Source organism: Xiphophorus maculatus, chromosome 19 (genome assembly GCF_002775205.1).
Source record: "Xiphophorus maculatus strain JP 163 A chromosome 19, X_maculatus-5.0-male, whole genome shotgun sequence".
NCBI classification, from domain to species: domain Eukaryota; kingdom Metazoa; phylum Chordata; class Actinopteri; order Cyprinodontiformes; family Poeciliidae; genus Xiphophorus; species Xiphophorus maculatus.
Genome location: NC_036461.1, coordinates 21005316 through 21025310, shown reverse-complemented (window position 1 = coordinate 21025310; position 19995 = coordinate 21005316). Strand labels below are relative to the sequence as shown.

At 40.2% G+C, this 19995-nt stretch overlaps 4 protein-coding genes across 7 annotated transcripts; 2 read left to right on the top strand and 2 right to left on the bottom strand.

Annotated features, from left to right (window-relative positions):
- Positions 1 to 30: 30 nt before the first annotated feature.
- LOC111612229 (MAP/microtubule affinity-regulating kinase 3-like) lies at positions 31 to 4891 on the bottom strand. Its single transcript, XM_023352735.1, has 3 exons — positions 4855 to 4891; positions 4500 to 4716; positions 31 to 409 (listed from the first exon to the last, which is right to left on the bottom strand). The coding sequence occupies exons 1-3, from the start codon at positions 4889 to 4891 to the stop codon at positions 64 to 66; spliced, it is 600 nt and encodes a 199-aa protein (XP_023208503.1). The 3' UTR covers positions 31 to 63.
- A 184-nt stretch (positions 4892 to 5075) lies between these two features.
- LOC111612228 (MAP/microtubule affinity-regulating kinase 3-like) lies at positions 5076 to 10668 on the bottom strand. The gene is made up of 3 exons (XM_023352734.1): positions 10564 to 10668; positions 9524 to 9666; positions 5076 to 5455 (listed from the first exon to the last, which is right to left on the bottom strand). Exons 1-3 carry the CDS (start codon positions 10666 to 10668, stop codon positions 5110 to 5112), a joined length of 594 nt encoding a protein of 197 aa, XP_023208502.1. The 3' UTR covers positions 5076 to 5109.
- Positions 10669 to 12397: 1729 nt separating this feature from the next.
- LOC102216856 (probable N-acetyltransferase camello) lies at positions 12398 to 14804 on the top strand. Of its 3 annotated transcripts, none has more exons than XM_005806851.2 (2): positions 12398 to 12517; positions 14115 to 14804. In XM_005806851.2, the coding sequence occupies exon 2, from the start codon at positions 14128 to 14130 to the stop codon at positions 14791 to 14793; it is 666 nt and encodes a 221-aa protein (XP_005806908.1). In that variant the 5' UTR covers positions 12398 to 12517; positions 14115 to 14127; the 3' UTR covers positions 14794 to 14804. The 3 variants fall into 3 exon arrangements, with proteins under 3 accessions (XP_005806908.1, XP_023208126.1, XP_023208125.1); XM_023352358.1 differs by lacking the exon at positions 12398 to 12517 and adding an exon at positions 12553 to 12588; XM_023352357.1 differs by lacking the exon at positions 12398 to 12517 and adding an exon at positions 12614 to 12806.
- A 1395-nt stretch (positions 14805 to 16199) lies between these two features.
- On the top strand, positions 16200 to 19049 carry LOC102222280 (probable N-acetyltransferase camello). Of its 2 annotated transcripts, none has more exons than XM_005806870.2 (2): positions 16200 to 16333; positions 18034 to 19049. In XM_005806870.2, the coding sequence occupies exon 2, from the start codon at positions 18038 to 18040 to the stop codon at positions 18710 to 18712; it is 675 nt and encodes a 224-aa protein (XP_005806927.1). In that variant the 5' UTR covers positions 16200 to 16333; positions 18034 to 18037; the 3' UTR covers positions 18713 to 19049. The 2 variants fall into 2 exon arrangements, with proteins under 2 accessions (XP_005806927.1, XP_023208124.1); XM_023352356.1 differs by having other exon boundaries at positions 18031 to 19049.
- Positions 19050 to 19995: the final 946 nt, after the last annotated feature.

Below are 19995 nucleotides of genomic sequence, written 5' to 3'. Positions count from 1 at the left end.
CAATACCTCTGAATATAGATTTGATTTAGATTTTTTTTTTACTTATCTTTTAAGTCCTTTTGTTCATAGATTTAAGTCGTTGGCTATTTTGGAAGCAATGTTCTTGAAAGCGATGGACGACCCGGATATCCTTTTGAAGCGGACGCCGTTCAGGGAGAGACGGGGGAGCCTGCAGACCTCCATCTCCCACTGGACCAGGTTCTCGGCCCGCCCGTCGCCATGGACGCAGAGGAGCAGGAAACTCTCTTGCTGTTCGTAGTCGCAGTTGTTGGCGTCGAGCACCTTGCGGATCTCCCTCATGATGTCGCAGGGCTCCATGGAGCTGGTGGTTCTCATATTCCAAGTGAATCTGAGGGAGCGGGGCTTACCGTCTTTAATTTCCCCTTTCTGATCCCCAGGTACATGGCGACTGTGGGGAGAAAGACACGGAGAAGAGCTTGGCTTAGAATAAATTAAAATCCTGCTGGGATTGTTTGCAACAAATCTTTCACAGAAGTGACTTTTTGTTTCTTTTAGGGGCGGCAGTGAATGAAACTATAAAGTCTAATAAAGCTGAAGTTTTTCTTACTGTGACCTGAGCCGCTCTGAGCTCAGTTTATCTTTATGTCACATTTAGGTGGCAGCACAAAGCTGTGGAGCCTTTAACTAGACAAAATGTAGTCAACAGTCATTACAGCTTTTTTTATTTTTTGCTTGTGAAACCAACTTTTATTTTATTCCAGTTTAACGGTAAAGTTAAATCTTGTTTTAATAATAATAAAAAACAGTTGTAAATAATCTATTAGCATATTTACTCTCTCATTACTTTTACTACATTTTGTCTGTGACTTCCAAACTGAGAAAGGGGAAGTAAAAGAAAGTAAAAACAGACTGAAGCCATCTCTGAAAAACCCAGAATATCACTGCAACATTCACTGTACATAAATACATTTTTAAAAAGTTCTTTAACTGTCGATAAGATGTTTGAAACATAAACTAGTGATGGGTCCGGTAACACCGATGCGTCGGCGCATGTGTCAAGCTCATAGACCAAAATCAGCGTCGGTGCGCGTATCGTTTTCAGCAAGTCACGTGACCGATACAGGAACTGTTTCCAAATGACACTGGTGCGCCAAACTGTTTATATATGGAAGCCAATCTGTCAACGGGATGCATTTGCCAAAATAATTCTTGACCTTTTACGGTACAGCGTCAACTATGGAGCCTCAAGGCAAACGAAAGGTTTGGTAGTATGGGGCCATTTTAATCTTACGTCAGAAAATAAGGTATTGGTTCTCACTTCGTAGTTGTTTCATCCGGTTCTTTTCAGTTTCTACTCGATCTATCTGAATCCAAATTCAGCTGAAACCGACTCTTAGTTTACTTTCATATTATGTTCTGCAGGTTAAGTTTTGCATGTTTCTCCTTTGAAATTATACATTTCATAATTTTATTCTTAAATTACCCTCCATAAATAAAAATCTTTAGGCAGAAAAAAGGGAAATAAAGACAATCCCGCTATAAATAAATACACAAAAGACATTTCCAGCAAAACACATCCATAAAGATCTGCGTACAAAATATAAAAGACAAAATGTAAGTTATGTGAACAATATACAGTGTCACTAAAATCTGTTTTATTTAAATAAATTCACCTCCTCAATGCTGAGGCATAGGGCATCAGAATGAAGTCACAGATACACCTGGATAAACTCAGGTATACAGCCAGTCTACAAATTACTCAGCTGCTTTTTATCAATTATTTCATATAAATGTATTGTTTACTTCATTTTTTCTACAGCAGGAGAAGTTGTGTCAAAAAAACGGAACAGATTAAATTTCAAAATTTTAGAAAAACCTTTTTTTTTTTAAATGAAAATTTGTGGGAAAAAACACCAACAAAAAACCCCCAGTCCACAAGCATCCTCATTCCAAACACGATCGCTTTCATTTTCATCACTTGGTTCATGTTCACATTACTTATTGACTGTATCGAAGAATATCAAATATATTTTGATTTTAACTGAAGATATGACATTATACAATATACAATATACGATGAAATTAAATGACTTAAATCTTATTGTATAGACTAGGTCATCAAATCAGTCTGTGAACTGCGTTGCCTGTAGGGATTTTAAATGTCCAGCAGGTGTCAGTATTCAGTGACACAGTATTGACGCGGTATCAATACAGTTTTGCTTTGGGTCAAAACGACACATGACGCCTCATTTACCCATCACTAACATAAACATCTTCATACCTGACAATTGGAGATTAAAAACTTATTTCTGATAGGAAATGACAACAGCATCTCAAAAGATAATGTAAGAATTTCAAAGTAACTAAACTACTTATAACATTCCTCAATAATCAATAAAAAAATATTGACTGACTTTAAAGCAGTCAAACTTTTTTAAATCTATTTTTATTTCTGATTAGCTCTTTCCATGTTTCCTCATGTAGCAGAAGCTCCACGTCTTCTTACTAATTTATAAGATCAAGGGGATTCCTTCAAAACATGTATTTTACATAACAGCATAAAATCTTTTTGTAACTTCAGTATTTTAATGTATATTAGTTTTATTTGAAATAAATCTATTTTGTTTGTCTTTTGTGTCGTTTTGATTTGAAACCCCAGTAATTATTGACTTAACATTTAAATCTATTTATTTAGTAAATAACACAAAGAAATTCTGGTCGTTTCTTCTTCTCTGGCTTTACAAACCAGAGAAGAAACAAACAAACAAACAAACAAAAAAAAAACATTTCTACTTTTCATATCCATTTTTCTTTTAAATTACCAAAATTTGACATTTTAAAATAGTTTTTACTAAAAGCCTCCACCGCTTTCTGGGTTTTTCATAGATCATGTAAAGGAATATTTTTGGAGAATCTCAACAGAAACCGGAGACATTTCAGCAGAATTAAAGCAGACTTTGAATCTTCAGCTAGCATGCAGCGTTAGCAGAGCGGCACGTCACACAGCCATGCAACCGCAGCAACAAAGCTGCAACAACACACTGCTGCAACTCCTACACACTCAGGGCAAAGCAGCGCGGGCCTGACGCTACATGGGAAGCGGTGTGTGTGTGTGTGTGTGTGTGTGTGTGTGTGTGTGTGTGTGTGTGTGTGTGTGTGTGTGTGTGTGTTGGGGGGCAGCAGGTATAAGCTCACCTTGAGCCCTCAAGTCTCCCGTTTCTCTCAAACTCGGTTGAGACTCTGAGGCGCCGTGAGAAAATTCACACGGGGAGTCAGAGGAGAAGAAAACAACAAAACAGATTGTGGATTGTGCACAACACAAATCATTTCTCATCAATTTCAGTGAATGGAAGAGAAAAGAAAAGAGAAATCAAGTGTGTGACGGAATACGTTAGCGACGGTGTGAGCCACCACCAACACGTCACTGAGCAGTGAGCTCAGTGACGTGAGCAGTCAGCGTTTGCTGCCTCAAGTTAACGTTAGCTTCCAAGTCTCAGTTTCTTACAATGTAATGTTATTTCATTGCATTTCACAAATTACTTCAGGAGCATAACGAGGTGCAAAGCGTTTGCTAGCATGAGCTATTTTCACAAAACCCTTCAAAGGTGAACGTTGAACGTGTTTGGAGATTTGAGGACATGAGCTAATTCAAGCGACACCGGCTTCCTTGACCGGCGGTTCCGTTTGGCAAGCAAAATAGCCGCTACAAACTCAACCCCTACCTTCTCCGAAGCTTGACTTTTTTGGTTCAAACTAGCTTCAACCAGTCTGCATTTATACGTCAAATAAATGCTGCTTTTAATCCCGCTGGAAGTGACAGCTACGGCGTTCATGGGCAACGCACGTGGTGTTGTTTTCAACGGAAGTGACGTAAAAAGGCCCGGATGATGATCACCCGGTGACGTCAAAATGCTAAGAGTTATATTAATAGTAGCGCCATTCTATAGCGGGCTGCACAGTGGCTCAGTCCGTAAGGTTGTTGCCTTACAGTCGAAAGGTTGTGGGTTCGCTTCCCATAACTACTGTAGGAGTTTGCATGTTCTCCCTGTGCATGCGTGGGTTTCCTCCGGGTACTCCGGTTTCCTCCCACATTCCAAAAACATGACAACAAGGTAAGAGTTCATTGGTCACTCCAAATTCTCCCTAGGTGTGAGTGTGTTCCCCTTAGATAGAAATGGATGAATGGAAAATAAAATTTTTTTTAATGATTTATGTTAATCGCCATATAGAGACCTAATAAATTCAGATGCTTTGACTCGCCAGTAAGCGCTTTGCTCTCCTCCCACAGAGCCTCCTTCCCAGTTTTTTGACAGGTGACTGTTGAGGAGTTTGTCCATGGACAAACAGCAAACAGGAGCTTTGTTGGGGGGTTTTCTACGGCAAAATTAATAACAACGAATCAAAAGTTATTCAGTTCTTTTTGCTTGATTTGAAAAATATGCACAATTTGATGAATCGTTTTTTTTCCCACTGTGAAACCAACTTTTTTTTAGCTAAGTCTAGGCTAACAGTCATTAAGGGTGTGAGAAGCTTCTTACCACAAGAAGGATCGATCAGCGATTAGTGCGTCGTTAAGCGCATCATTCAAGAGCGCATTAGTACGCGGCTGGTGTGCAGCGCCAGCAAACAGCGAGGTGTGAACCGGAAGGAAAACATGATGTCTACCAGGTGAGGGAGGGCCCTTTATATACAGACAGCGCCACAACCAATTAAATTCAGGCACTTGTGTGACGCGTTCAGAGCCCACAGGGCATACTGCCACACAAGTATCACGTTGTCATGTTTATCACTCCTTATGCTGCCACCTACTGGCCAACCAGTCTAAGTTCACAATGACATTTTTGAAACTTTCACTGCTGGTGTGACATTATATTTCTGCTTTCAGTTTCCGACCTTCAAATGGGGAAAACTTCTCTCTGTCGTAAAGCATGGTTTGGAAGAAAAATTCAAATTCAAAATTCAATTCAAAAATACTTTATTGATCCAAAACAGGGGTCACCAACACGGTGCCCGCCAGAACCCGGTTGCCCCAGGGGACAAAAAGGAGACATTTGGAAACTGCTAATTGGATGATTGTACAGCTTCAATACCTCTGAATATAGATTTGATTTAGATTTTTTTTTTTACTTATCTTTTAAGTCCTTTTGTTCATAGATTTAAGTCGTTGGCTATTTTGGAAGCAATGTTCTTGAAAGCGATGGACGACCCGGATATCCTTTTGAAGCGGACGCCGTTCAGGGAGAGACGGGGGAGCCTGCAGACCTCCATCTCCCACTGGACCAGGTTCTCGGCCCGCCCGTCGCCATGGACGCAGAGGAGCAGGAAACTCTCTTGCTGTTCGTAGTCGCAGTTGTTGGCGTCGAGCACCTTGCGGATCTCCCTCATGATGTCGCAGGGCTCCATGGAGCTGGTGGTTCTCATATTCCAAGTGAATCTGAGGGAGCGGGGCTTACCGTCTTTAATTTCCCCTTTCTGATCCCCAGGTACATGGCGACTGTGGGGAGAAAGACACGGAGAAGAGCTTGGCTTAGAATAAATTAAAATCCTGCTGGGATTGTTTGCAACAAATCTTTCACAGAAGTGACTTTTTGTTTCTTTTAGGGGCGGCAGTGAATGAAACTATAAAGTCTAATAAAGCTGAAGTTTTTCTTACTGTGACCTGAGCCGCTCTGAGCTCAGTTTATCTTTATGTCACATTTAGGTGGCAGCACAAAGCTGTGGAGCCTTTAACTAGACAAAATGTAGTCAACAGTCATTACAGCTTTTTTGATTTTTTGCTTGTGAAACCAACTTTTATTTTATTCCAGTTTAACGGTAAAGTTAAATCTTGTTTTAATAATAATAAAAAACAGTTGTAAATAATCTATTAGCATATTTACTCTCTCATTACTTTTACTACATTTTGTCTGTGACTTCCAAACTGAGAAAGGGGAAGTAAAAGAAAGTAAAAACAGACTGAAGCCATCTCTGAAAAACCCAGAATATCACTGCAACATTAAGATTTGATTCACTGTACATAAATACATTTTTAAAAAGTTCTTTAACTGTCGATAAGATGTTTGAAACATAAACTAGTGATGGGTCCGGTAACACCGATGCGTCGGCGCATGTGTCAAGCTCATAGACCAAAATCAGCGTCGGTGCGCGTATCGTTTTCAGCAAGTCACGTGACCGATACAGGAACTGTTTCCAAATGACACTGGTGCGCCAAACTGTTTATATATGGAAGCCAATCTGTCAACGGGATGCATTTGCCAAAATAATTCTTGACCTTTTACGGTACAGCGTCAACTATGGAGCCTCAAGGCAAACGAAAGGTTTGGTAGTATGGGGCCATTTTAATCTTACGTCAGAAAATAAGGTATTGGTTCTCACTTCGTAGTTGTTTCATCCGGTTCTTTTCAGTTTCTACTCGATCTATCTGAATCCAAATTCAGCTGAAACCGACTCTTAGTTTACTTTCATATTATGTTCTGCAGGTTAAGTTTTGCATGTTTCTCCTTTGAAATTATACATTTCATAATTTTATTCTTAAATTACCCTCCATAAATAAAAATCTTTAGGCAGAAAAAAGGGAAATAAAGACAATCCCGCTATAAATAAATACACAAAAGACATTTCCAGCAAAACACATCCATAAAGATCTGCGTACAAAATATAAAAGACAAAATGTAAGTTATGTGAACAATATACAGTGTCACTAAAATCTGTTTTATTTAAATAAATTCACCTCCTCAATGCTGAGGCATAGGGCATCAGAATGAAGTCACAGATACACCTGGATAAACTCAGGTATACAGCCAGTCTACAAATTACTCAGCTGCTTTTTATCAATTATTTCATATAAATGTATTGTTTACTTCATTTTTTCTACAGCAGGAGAAGTTGTGTCAAAAAAACGGAACAGATTAAATTTCAAAATTTTAGAAAAACCTTTTTTTTTTAAATGAAAATTTGTGGGAAAAAACACCAACAAAAAACCCCCAGTCCACAAGCATCCTCATTCCAAACACGATCGCTTTCATTTTCATCACTTGGTTCATGTTCACATTACTTATTGACTGTATCGAAGAATATCAAATATATTTTGATTTTAACTGAAGATATGACATTATACAATATACAATATACGATGAAATTAAATGACTTAAATCTTATTGTATAGACTAGGTCATCAAATCAGTCTGTGAACTGCGTTGCCTGTAGGGATTTTAAATGTCCAGCAGGTGTCAGTATTCAGTGACACAGTATTGACGCGGTATCAATACAGTTTTGCTTTGGGTCAAAACGACACATGACGCCTCATTTACCCATCACTAACATAAACATCTTCATACCTGACAATTGGAGATTAAAAACTTATTTCTGATAGGAAATGACAACAGCATCTCAAAAGATAATGTAAGAATTTCAAAGTAACTAAACTACTTATAACATTCCTCAATAATCAATAAAAAAATATTGACTGACTTTAAAGCAGTCAAACTTTTTTAAATCTATTTTTATTTCTGATTAGCTCTTTCCATGTTTCCTCATGTAGCAGAAGCTCCACGTCTTCTTACTAATTTATAAGATCAAGGGGATTCCTTCAAAACATGTATTTTACATAACAGCATAAAATCTTTTTGTAACTTCAGTATTTTAATGTATATTAGTTTTATTTGAAATAAATCTATTTTGTTTGTCTTTTGTGTCGTTTTGATTTGAAACCCCAGTAATTATTGACTTAACATTTAAATCTATTTATTTAGTAAATAACACAAAGAAATTCTGGTCGTTTCTTCTTCTCTGGCTTTACAAACCAGAGAAGAAACAAACAAACAAACAAACAAAAAAAAAACATTTCTACTTTTCATATCCATTTTTCTTTTAAATTACCAAAATTTGACATTTTAAAATAGTTTTTACTAAAAGCCTCCACCGCTTTCTGGGTTTTTCATAGATCATGTAAAGGAATATTTTTGGAGAATCTCAACAGAAACCGGAGACATTTCAGCAGAATTAAAGCAGACTTTGAATCTTCAGCTAGCATGCAGCGTTAGCAGAGCGGCACGTCACACAGCCATGCAACCGCAGCAACAAAGCTGCAACAACACACTGCTGCAACTCCTACACACTCAGGGCAAAGCAGCGCGGGCCTGACGCTACATGGGAAGCGGTGTGTGTGTGTGTGTGTGTGTGTGTGTGTGTGTGTGTTGGGGGGCAGCAGGTATAAGCTCACCTTGAGCCCTCAAGTCTCCCGTTTCTCTCAAACTCGGTTGAGACTCTGAGGCGCCGTGAGAAAATTCACACGGGGAGTCAGAGGAGAAGAAAACAACAAAACAGATTGTGGATTGTGCACAACACAAATCATTTCTCATCAATTTCAGTGAATGGAAGAGAAAAGAAAAGAGAAATCAAGTGTGTGACGGAATACGTTAGCGACGGTGTGAGCCACCACCAACACGTCACTGAGCAGTGAGCTCAGTGACGTGAGCAGTCAGCGTTTGCTGCCTCAAGTTAACGTTAGCTTCCAAGTCTCAGTTTCTTACAATGTAATGTTATTTCATTGCATTTCACAAATTACTTCAGGAGCATAACGAGGTGCAAAGCGTTTGCTAGCATGAGCTATTTTCACAAAACCCTTCAAAGGTGAACGTTGAACGTGTTTGGAGATTTGAGGACATGAGCTAATTCAAGCGACACCGGCTTCCTTGACCGGCGGTTCCGTTTGGCAAGCAAAATAGCCGCTACAAACTCAACCCCTACCTTCTCCGAAGCTTGACTTTTTTGGTTCAAACTAGCTTCAACCAGTCTGCATTTATACGTCAAATAAATGCTGCTTTTAATCCCGCTGGAAGTGACAGCTACGGCGTTCATGGGCAACGCACGTGGTGTTGTTTTCAACGGAAGTGACGTGAAAAGGCCCGGATGATGATCACCCGGTGACGTCAAAATGCTAAGAGTTATATTAATAGTAGCGCCATTCTATAGCGGGCTGCACAGTGGCTCAGTCCGTAAGGTTGTTGCCTTACAGTCGAAAGGTTGTGGGTTCGCTTCCCATAACTACTGTAGGAGTTTGCATGTTCTCCCTGTGCATGCGTGGGTTTCCTCCGGGTACTCCGGTTTCCTCCCACATTCCAAAAACATGACAACAAGGTAAGAGTTCATTGGTCACTCCAAATTCTCCCTAGGTGTGAGTGTGTTCCCCTTAGATAGAAATGGATGAATGGAAAATAATTTTTTTTTTAATGATTTATGTTAATCGCCATATAGAGACCTAATAAATTCAGATGCTTTGACTCGCCAGTAAGCGCTTTGCTCTCCTCCCACAGAGCCTCCTTCCCAGTTTTTTGCCAGGTGACTGTTGAGGAGTTTGTCCATGGACAAACAGCAAACAGGAGCTTTGTTGGGGGTTTTCTACGGCAAAATTAATAACAACGAATCAAAAGTTATTCAGTTCTTTTTGCTTGATTTGAAAAATATGCACAATTTGATGAATCGTTTTTTTTCCACTGTGAAACCAACTTTTTTTTAGCTAAGTCTAGGCTAACAGACATTAAGGGTGTGAGAAGCTTCTTACCACAAGAAGGATCGATCAGCGATTAGTGCGTCGTTAAGCGCATCATTCAAGAGCGCATTAGTACGCGGCTGGTGTGCAGCGCCAGCAAACAGCGAGGTGTGAACCGGAAGGAAAACATGATGTCTACCAGGTGAGGGAGGGCCCTTTATATACAGACAGCGCCACAACCAATTAAATTCAGGCACTTGTGTGACGCGTTCAGAGCCCACAGGGCATACTGCCACACAAGTATCACGTTGTCATGTTTATCACTCCTTATGCTGCCACCTATTGGCCAACCAGTCTAAGTTCACAATGACATTTTTGAAACTTTCACTGCTGGTGTGACATTATATTTCTGCTTTCAGTTTCGGACCTTCAAATGGGGAAAACTTCTCTCTGTCGTAAAGCATGGTTTGGAAGAAAAATTCAAATTCAAAATTCAATTCAAAAATACTTTATTGATCCAAAACAGGGGTCACCAACACGGTGCCCGCCAGAACCCGGTTGCCCCAGGGGACAAAAAGGAGACATTTGGAAACTGCTACTTGGATGATTGTACAGCTTAAATACCTCTGAGTATAGATTTGATTTAGATTGTTTTTAACTTATCTTTTAAGTCCTTTTGTTTATAGTTTTAAGTTGTAAGGTAAGAGTTAATTGGTCTCTAAATTCTCCCTAGGTGTGAGTGTGTTCCCCTTAGATAGATATGGATGAATGGAATAATCAAAAAATTTTTATGATTGTACATTGTAATAAAATTCAGGTGCTTTGACTCGCCAGTAAGCGCTTTGCTCTCCTCCCACAGAGCCTCTTTCTCAGTTTTTTGCCGGCTGACTGTTAAGGAGTTTGTCCATGGACAAACAAGCAAATAGGAGCTTTGCTGGTCTTTCTATGGCAAAATTAATAAACAAACAATGAAGTAAAAGTTATTCAGTTGTTTTTTGGGTTTTTTTTTTTGCTTGATTTGAAAGATATGCACGATTTGATAAATGCCTTGTTTTTTATTTTTTTAAGTTTTAATGGATCTTGTGGCCTTTATTTGAAAGGGCAGCCAGAACCTCCTCCTTGCCAGGCCCTCCCTGCCACAGTCCGGTTTTCCTCCTCAGTTGGCCCCATGAGGAGTCGACCCTGAGGGGTTCTACGTCGACCAGATGTGCATGCATGTTCTCCTGACACTCCTTTTGACCAAAGGTCCAAATGTCTCCTTTACAAAACAAAGGCAATAAGACTTTTAATGTGGAGCTCCCATTTGAAGAGTGGATGCATATGATTCCAGAGAAAGTCACATACAAAAAGGACATGTTTAGAAAAAAGGGCATACACCATTTTGAAGAGAGGCACATGGACTCATGTTGTGAACCAGGGAATCTGGAATAAAATTAAAAGTTCTTGCACTTTTACATTTAAAAGAGCCAAGGTGTACCCCAGGTGTCGTCCTTCATAAAAATAAGAGGTTTCTGTAAAGAGTGCAAGGGGTCAACTGTACATTACATGTGAAAAGGAACCAGACATGCAGTGCCCAATGGTGCTTTGGTGTGTGATGGCAAACACGGATGAATCCCTGCCCACGGGGTTTTCAAAGAGACCATTGTCTGGAAGACTGCGTGCAAAAGTTAAAAAAGAACTTTGTGAAGGTAGACTGCAGCCACATGTGTGGAGAGCATCACAGGCAGGAAAACTGATGGACTTTGGAGACCTGGAGCCAAGTCATCTACCAAATTTAGCAACCAACAAGAGCAACGTGAATCTGAAATGGCTCATAAAAACCCAATCTTTACAGGCAATAAAATGTAGTTGTCCTCACAGTGGAAGTATTAGTGACATTGGATTAGACAAACTCTTCTGTCACTACTGGAGTCCTACCCAAATGATGATGTGCCAGACAGAGAAACACCCTACTGTTGCTTTTGATGCAACTGGCTCAGTTGTAAAAAAGCCTGTCAGGCAAAACGGCTTATCTGGACACATCTTCCTGTATCAAGGAGTTTCAACAGGAAGCGACAACTCCCACATCCCTGTGGTTCAAATGCTGTCAGAGAGACATGATGCCCAGGCAATCACAAGATGGTTGTCAGAATGGATTCATGCTGGAGCACCAGACCCAAAAGAGGCAATTTCAGATTTTTTCTTTAGCTTTACTTGGTGCTTTAGTTAAGGCTTTCACACAACTGTCTGATTTGAAGAGCTATGTAAATGAGTGCTTCGGTGTTCTGCGTTAAAACAAATGCAGCGAACTACCCCCATGCTTCATCCGAGTGGATGTGGCACACCTGATCAAAATGATTTCCCAGTGGGATTGTTTGAGGAAAAAACCTCATCGGGTGAAAGACTTCTACGTGCGTTCAGTGGCACAGCTGGTCAAGTTGCAATCTTTGGAGGAAGCAAAGGTCCTAATACGCAGCATAGCCACTGTGGCATTAAGTGAGACAGAAGGTAATGACATTCATGGTAACCCCATCATGTCAGATGTGTGCAAATCAAACCTTAAAAGCAAAATTGCAGATGACACTAAGGTTTCTACTCCTGGAATACCAAAAATGTCTGGTTAAATTTGGTTGTAGTTACAAAACTTAAAATGTATTTAGTTAATTTTGTCAAAAGAAAATGGAAGGAATGGATGTGAAAAAAAATATTTATTACTGCTTTATATGAATAACTTAAGGCGCAAACAGCAATGCCTGTTTAGTTAAAGTTCTAATTTAGGGGTTATTTGTACTTTTCTTTATGTAGAATACATTTTTTGAACGACGCGTATTTTTTTTAAAGTTTATTTACGACAATGATAAAACACGGAACATTAGAAACACCAGATAGTCCCACAGCTTGACCTAAACTCCGGAACAAAACCCAACAGTTTGTACCGCTTTTTGTGCCACTCACAACATGGCTCCCCCGTTGACGTAAGATCCGGAAAGTCCACTTCTCTGTCTGTGGAAGCGCGCAGGTCACTTGGAGCAGACTTCGGCTGCAAGAGACTTTAAACACCATATTTGGGCATCACCACAAAAGCAGGTACCTTGTGTTATCTTCCTTTGTTGCTTTTATCGCTCCTCTAAACCTCACAACGACGTCGCAGCTTCTGGGTTAGCATTGATGCTGGCTACTGTGAGCTATTCTGACTGTTGTCATTTCTTAAAGGAAAAGCCGAGTGCATAATCTGACTCGTGGTTTTATGAGGATTACACGAATTTACGCGGAAAGTTAACTTGTTTTTGACTAGTTTGCTAAAAATCTGGTTAGAAACCATCACGACCTCTTCTCATGTGATCAGAGCGAGGGATGTTGCTGGAGGTCATTATGGGTAAAATGCGATTTCAGTTTCTATGTTTAAATCATTTTACTCTCATCGTTCATCACACAGTGACGTTATATGGTCACTTCTGGTCAAAAAGCAACAAAGTAAATTTATTCAATTCTCTACATTCGAGATGATGATGACACTGTATATATGATTGCAAGGGAAAAGTTTTGATTTCTGTTGACCTCTGGCTCTGTAGCAACACACCATGTTAATGTAAATGCTAGAATGTACAAACCTAAAGCTTTGACCAATTTTAATCCCATGTTATAAGAAATTAAATAACTAAGCTATCACGCAGTTAAAAAAAAGTGCATTTACTGCCTTGTAGTAACTTTTATTTTCATAAGTTTTTTTCCAACAGCTGGTTGGAAATAAAAAGTTGTTTTTGTTACCTTGAGAGATGACAGCCAAACTCTCGCCAGAAGTGTGTTTACAGTAAGCATATTTTCAGGCAGGTAGTTTGTGGTCCGTCAGGTTTTTTGCTGCTAGTTCAAGTTTTTTATGGTCTGATGCGTAGGTGAAGGGAGCTTTGCCCCTCCCCACTTGTTGCTGTGCATTAGCTGTCGGCTGGCTGAGAGAAAGTCATTGCAGTTTCCCTTCGCTACGAACTGAATGCTTCTTCTCTGCGTTTGGTTCTGGTTCTGGGGATGCAGACCTTCTGGAAGGTTGATGCGACAACAACAGGTCTTGAATGTGTTGTGGTGCTAAGCCATTCAGTGATTTATAAGCCAACAGAAGTATTTAAAAGTTTATTTTCTACAGGGAGCCAATGAAAGGACTACAGACCTGGGTTGATGTGAGCTAGCTTCCTAGTTTTAGTGAGAACACGAACAGCAACTTTAGCCCTTTAAGGTTACAAAGGCCGACTTTGTAGCTGTCTTTATGTGTCTCTGAAGGTTCAGGTCAGGGTCCATCACTACGCCCAGATTTTGGGTCTGATCAGTAGTTTCTAGCTGTAATAAATGAAGCTGTGTGCTGACTCTAGATCGTTCCTCTTTAGGTCCAAAGATAATAACTTCAGTTTTGTTTCTGTTCAGCTAAAGGCAGTTATGGTACATCCATGCATTCATTTGTTCTGTGCCTCTACTCTGTGTTCGAATGGGTTCATGGTCACCTGGCATCGTAATGCAGAGCTGTGTTCATGTGTAGTTATGGTAGCTAATTTTATTACTTGCTATTTTATGAGCTAGCAGGATCATGTAGATATTAAACAGGAGGGGGCCCAGGATGAAACCGTGGGGTGCCCCACGTGCAATTACAATTCATCTAGTTTACCACTTTTAACATTTTTGCCTTTCTGCTTTTCAGGACCAGCTGAGCCATGGCCAACATTCAGATCCGAAAGTACCGGCATGAGGACTCTGAAACCGTAAAGGAGCTCTTCACCTCAGGGATGAATGAGCACTTGCCTTCGTCCTTCGTGCACGTCCTGAAACAGCCGCTGACCCAGATGTTCCTCATGGTCACGTTCTGCGCCCTCATTACCAGCTCCCAGTCCTTCCTGCTGCCCGTCCTGGCCGTCACCCTCCTCCTGGCCGGAGTCCGGCAGATGATCGTCTACATGTTCAACCAATACATAGACGCGTCTTTGAAGAATGACCTCAATGACATCAGCGAGACCTACCTGCGGAAGAATAATTCGTGCTTCTGGGTGGCTGAAAGCGACGGTCAGGTGGTCGGGACGGTGGCGTGTCTCCCTGCCGAGAATATGCCCGAGTTTTTGGAGCTGAAGCGCATGTCGGTGCGGCGCAGTCACCGAGGGAAGGGAATCGCTAAGAGTCTGTGTCGGACAGTGGCGGATTTCACTAGGGAGAGAGGTTTCCCTGCCGTCATCCTTTACACGTCTATGGTCGCTACCGACGCTCAAAAACTGTATGAACACATGGGTTATAAGAAGATGAGGCAGTTTCCTATACCAGAGTTTTTTGCGAAAATCATCAACTTCACTCTGATTGAGTACAGACTTGATTTAGAGGAAGAGAAATAAAGCTAGTGAAACCGACAAACTCTTTAAAGCGTCTTTGTACTTAGTTTGTTTCATCTTTTTTTGTGGCAGGTTTTTCCGCGGTTACTATCTAAACAACGTCCATTACACAGCATGATTTCCCCTACCGTTGTTGAGTTCTTAATCTATGTATTTAAAAATGTCGGTAAACAATAATCACGTAAGGAAGCCATTTTTCTCTTTTTCTGGTGATTTACTCTGTGGTGCTGCCATATATGGGTGTGGTGGCTTCTGGTTGTTGACGCGAGTGTGTGCAGGTGCCTGGGGAGGATCTGGACCGTGTGTGGGGTGAGCAGTTTTTCATTGAAAATAATGTACAAATATTCTGCATGGTCATCACTTTAACTTGTCACCAAGTTCTGCAGAAACCTGCAAATAAACTGACTTAAATCAAATAAGGAAAACCACGGGGCCTCGGCTCTGGGATTCATTAACGAGCCAGTCTTTGGTGTTTGGTGCGGTTTAAGGTAATTTAATGTAAAAGTGTCATTTACAGGTGTAAAATTTATTCTATAATAATTATAATAATAATACTTTATTGGTCCCCTAAAGGGGGAAAATTTAGTTTGTCCCAGCATTGCACACAATAAAACCAATAATAAATAACAGTGAGCATATAATGACAGTCCTAAGGACACACGTATTGCTCGGTACATTAAAAAAATAATCAACATTTAAAACTTACAACTCTAGAGACTTTGTATGAATTATACAGTCTGATAGTCTCAGACAGAAAGGATTTGCTGCAGCGTTCTTTAGCACTTCTGGGCTGCTGGGCCCCTTCCACACACCTCATCATCTGAGTACTTTTGCAGATGGCACGGTTTGGAACAGTGCGGTACTTAAAGTCCCCGGTGTAGGAGGTGAAGAGAAAAGGAGACAGCACCGTTCAATGTGTGGGAAGAAGGGCTGTAACTAGGAACTGGGAAGTCAAACCGGTTAAGGAACTGATTCAACTCTTTTGCCCGTTTAATATTTAAAACCCGTTTGTTGTCAGAAGTCACCAGCGCACTTTCTGGGTCGAAATGTGTGAAGTTTCACCAAGGTGAAACAACTTGAACGCTGCTTGACCCATCTGAACATCGAATATTCCGAGTTATCAGAGAATGCGCCATCAACAATCAGAAGCACAGAAGGAAGTTCCACGTGCTACGTTCAAAGCGCCTCGGACTTGCCGCAGTGTTTACAGACAGCAGGGCGAAAACACTTTCTGAATTATTTTATTTTTGTAGGAACGCCGGGAAGCTTTCAAAATCCTCCAGGCAACATTCATATAGAGAGCAGAATAACAGTCTATATAAAAAGAAATAAGATAAATGCAAAGCAACTTTTTCTGTATTCGTTTTTCCGAGTACCGCTGAATGCACCATTATTGAACTGAAGTGGGATTGGTAGAAGAGGAAGTAGGTATGCAGCGGAATCCTTGAGGAGGTTTTAACAACAGAAAGAAGCAGTCTCTGTTTTCATCTCATCTGAATACTATATTAATATTAATTATATTAATATTATGTATTAATATAAGGTAAGGAAGTTGTGTTTATTTGTTTGTTTTTTTGTCCGCTGCAGAATCCCATAGAGCCTTGGTGTCAAATCCTTCTTAGCTCTGTGAGTGTAGGAAGAATGTTAGCATCTCTTAGCCAGTCTGTTGTCATCAGTCGTTAACGGAGCTCAGATTTATTACCGTTTTAATAACGGACTCAGTGCTGACTTCTTTATTTGCACGTTAAATGGCCTGCAAGGATTTTACCAGCTAGCTACGGTCACTGTTATGAAGCATAACAGACCTCAAATAAACCACATGCCCTTCAGTCATGTAGGGCATGTATTTGAGGTCAGGGTGGTTAAAGGTCAAACTGGTTTATAATCTAACAGCGACCCATTGTATGTTTTGTCAACTGGATAATTGATTTTGCAAATAAATACAGTGTCGTAGAAGGAAAAGGATACGTGTACAAATCTTTTATGCAAAGTGACACAAATAAAGAATATAATGTTTAAGAAGTAATATTTTTTAATAGGTTGCAAACTGTGACCGTTTAACATTTTTACATCCTGTGTAAAAATTGAATGTCCCATTGAAAAAAATTTTAAATAGTTCTCATTTTAAAAACCTAACCAGCTTTCCAATAATAGGTCTTCTAAAAGCAAGCTATTTCTAAAAGAGTCATGTTGCTGTTGCAGCTCAACGGTTGATTAGCCAGGCCTAAGGCAAAAATGGCTCTTAGAGTAGTAAAGGTTGCTGACCATTTATCTGAATTGACAGGCAGACTGAAGCATTCAGTTTAGTCTCATTTGAGGTTTGCCAAAAGGACAAACTTGGAATAAAGTGTTCAAGGGGGACTGAATACAAACGCCACATTTTTCATTGTTTTATTTGTTAATAGGTTTGCAAACTTTATAATCTTCCTTCCAGTTCAGTTATGCTATATTTTATATTAGTTTTTCAAACGTAATCTCCACCGTAAACTGTGTAAATTACAATTGTGCGCAAATATCTATATTCTGCTCGTCGAGAAAAAAAAACCCCTCACAATTTTGCAAATTAAAATCACACATGAACAAGCTTTTTCACGAAATAACTCATTAAAAGTCATGTCAGACGGATGCCACGTGACATATATTTACAATTCAGCCATGAGAGGAGAAATCGGCATTTTATTCAGGCATTTGAACGGCACTTGGGGAACAGCTACTGTGCTGCGTTTTGGGGAAATTGTAGTTCACGGTACAGATGGATGGATTCAATAAGTTTGAATGACACACAACTGTTTATCGATACGCGATGCTGTGAGGGCTCTGCACAAAAACAACAAACGAACAGTCAACCTCCTCCTACTACTTTCTGTTGTCTTTTTTGTTGTTTTCGCCAGGAGTAACATCCGGCTGTCGACTACGTGACTCGTGTGACATGAAATAAGTGTTTTCATGGCAGTTTTGCGAAATGCGTCCATTTCGATACATTAAAAAAGGCTCTTATAAAAAATTTAGTTTTTCCATTAAGTGATTTTTGCAATTTCAAGTTATACAGTTTTATGGTTATGCAGCTTAATTAGATGTATTGTAGTATGACCCAGAGACCTGAACTCAACTTTAAAAGAAGGCGTAGACATTATCTTGAGAAAATGTTTGTGTTTTTAATCAAATAGTTTGCAGTATACAAGTTATTCACAATCTCTTCACATTTTTACCTTTTTTTATTTCGTTAATTTCACTGACCAGCAGAGCCATGGCCAACATTCAGATTAGAAAGTACCAGGATGAGGACGCTGAGGTGGTCAAGGAGCTCTTCACCTTGGGGATGAGCGAACACGTGCCTTCGTCCTTCACCCACGTCCTGAAACAGCCGCTGACCCAGATGTTTCTCATGGTCACGTTCTGCGCCCTCATTACCAGCTCCAAGTCCTTCCTGCTGCCCGTCCTGGCCGTCACGCTCGTCCTGGCCGCGGTCCGGCAGATGGTCGTCTACATGTTCAACAAATACATAGAGGCCACCCTCCGGAAGGACCTCAATAACATCGGCGGGATCTACCTGCAGAAGAAGAATTCGTGCTTCTGGGTGGCTGAAAGCGACGGTCGGGTGGTCGGGACGGTGGCGTGTCTCCCCGCCGAGACAGCGCCCGGGTTTTTGGAGCTGAAGCGCATGTCGGTGCGCCGCAGTCACCGGGGGATGGGCATCGCCAAGGCTCTCTGTCGGACAGTGGCGGATTTCACTCGAGAGAGAGGTTTCCCTGCCGTCATCCTTTACACGTCCGTGGTGCAGGCTGACGCTCAGAAACTGTACGAACACATGGGTTACACGAAGATAAGAGAGTTTGTCTTACCAGAGTTTACAGCTAAAATCCTGAACTTCACGCTGTTTGAGTACAGACTTGATTTGCAGACAGATAAAGAAAGGGACTGAAGCAACAACATTTTTGGGTTGATGGTACCATTCAGTTATCCTCCAGCTATCGAGGGACAGCACACGGAAAGCAAACTGTTTGCTACTGTAAAACAAACACACTAGAGAGATCAGCAAACCACTATTGGTCTTTATTAGAACATTTTTAGTACTCCATTGTTTAAACGGTGTTCCGATCTGATTTTGGCATTGGTCCGATATCAGCCAAAAAAGTATCGTATTATATCTGGCGATAGAAGCTCTGCGCTCCAGGATTCAATCCGGTCCAGGATTTCTGTTCTGCAGCGCTTGTATCCCACAGCAGACCTATTGGGTAATAATAAACTGGTCGTTTGTTGACTGTTGTTCTTTTGAATACTATCACTTGATCAAGCATTTTCTACCATTCCACACTACAAAATAAGTAATAAAAGTATGGCCGATACGTTCTGATATCATATCTGGTGAATATTGGTATCGGCCAATACTCAAAACAATATCGGTATCATATCGTAAGTGAAAAAGCTTAATCGGGACACCTATGCCATTGAACTATAATATCTGAGAGGTATGATAATTATTTTATTATTTATTTAAAAACTGCTTACTTTCTTTACAACCATTTCAGCCATTTTTAGGTAATCCAAGCTGTGCTCTCGTTAATCTTTCATTGTGTCCAGGTGTAAAAGCGTCTTATGTACTTTGTTCTTTATGTAAATGTAAGAGGTTGGTTTTCTTCCCTGGATCAGATGTATTTCACCCATCAGCAAATGGGAGTTATGATTTTGATACTTCTCATCTTAATGAGGTATTTACGGAGGAAAAGGGACAAATGTAGCTTGAGTTGGATGCCTAAATCCATGTTAAAATAAGAATAACCAGGATTACGGTTTCATTAATGTTTGAGCGATAATTAAGTCATTTTCAGTAAAATGAATGGTGTAAATTTGCAGAAGAACCTTTATCACAATGTTTTATTTTGATAAATTTGCCTTTAAGTTAATTCAGTCCAGTTATACCGATAGATTCTGAGTCAATTACAGACATTCAAATCGATCCTAGTTGTAAAACAATGCAATCAAATTAGGTTTATTGCTAAAAAAATTCTCTAAGGAAACGAAAAGAAAAATCCAGCAGAACCAAACAGCCATCTGCCAAGGCCGACTGGGGTTTTTATTTCCGAGTACTGATGTCATATCCTGTTACATCCCATAGAGAAAGGGATGTAACAGGAAATATAATCTAAGAAACATTTGCAAGGCCACATTTGCTCATAAAAGCAAAATAATTTGTGTGAAATGGCC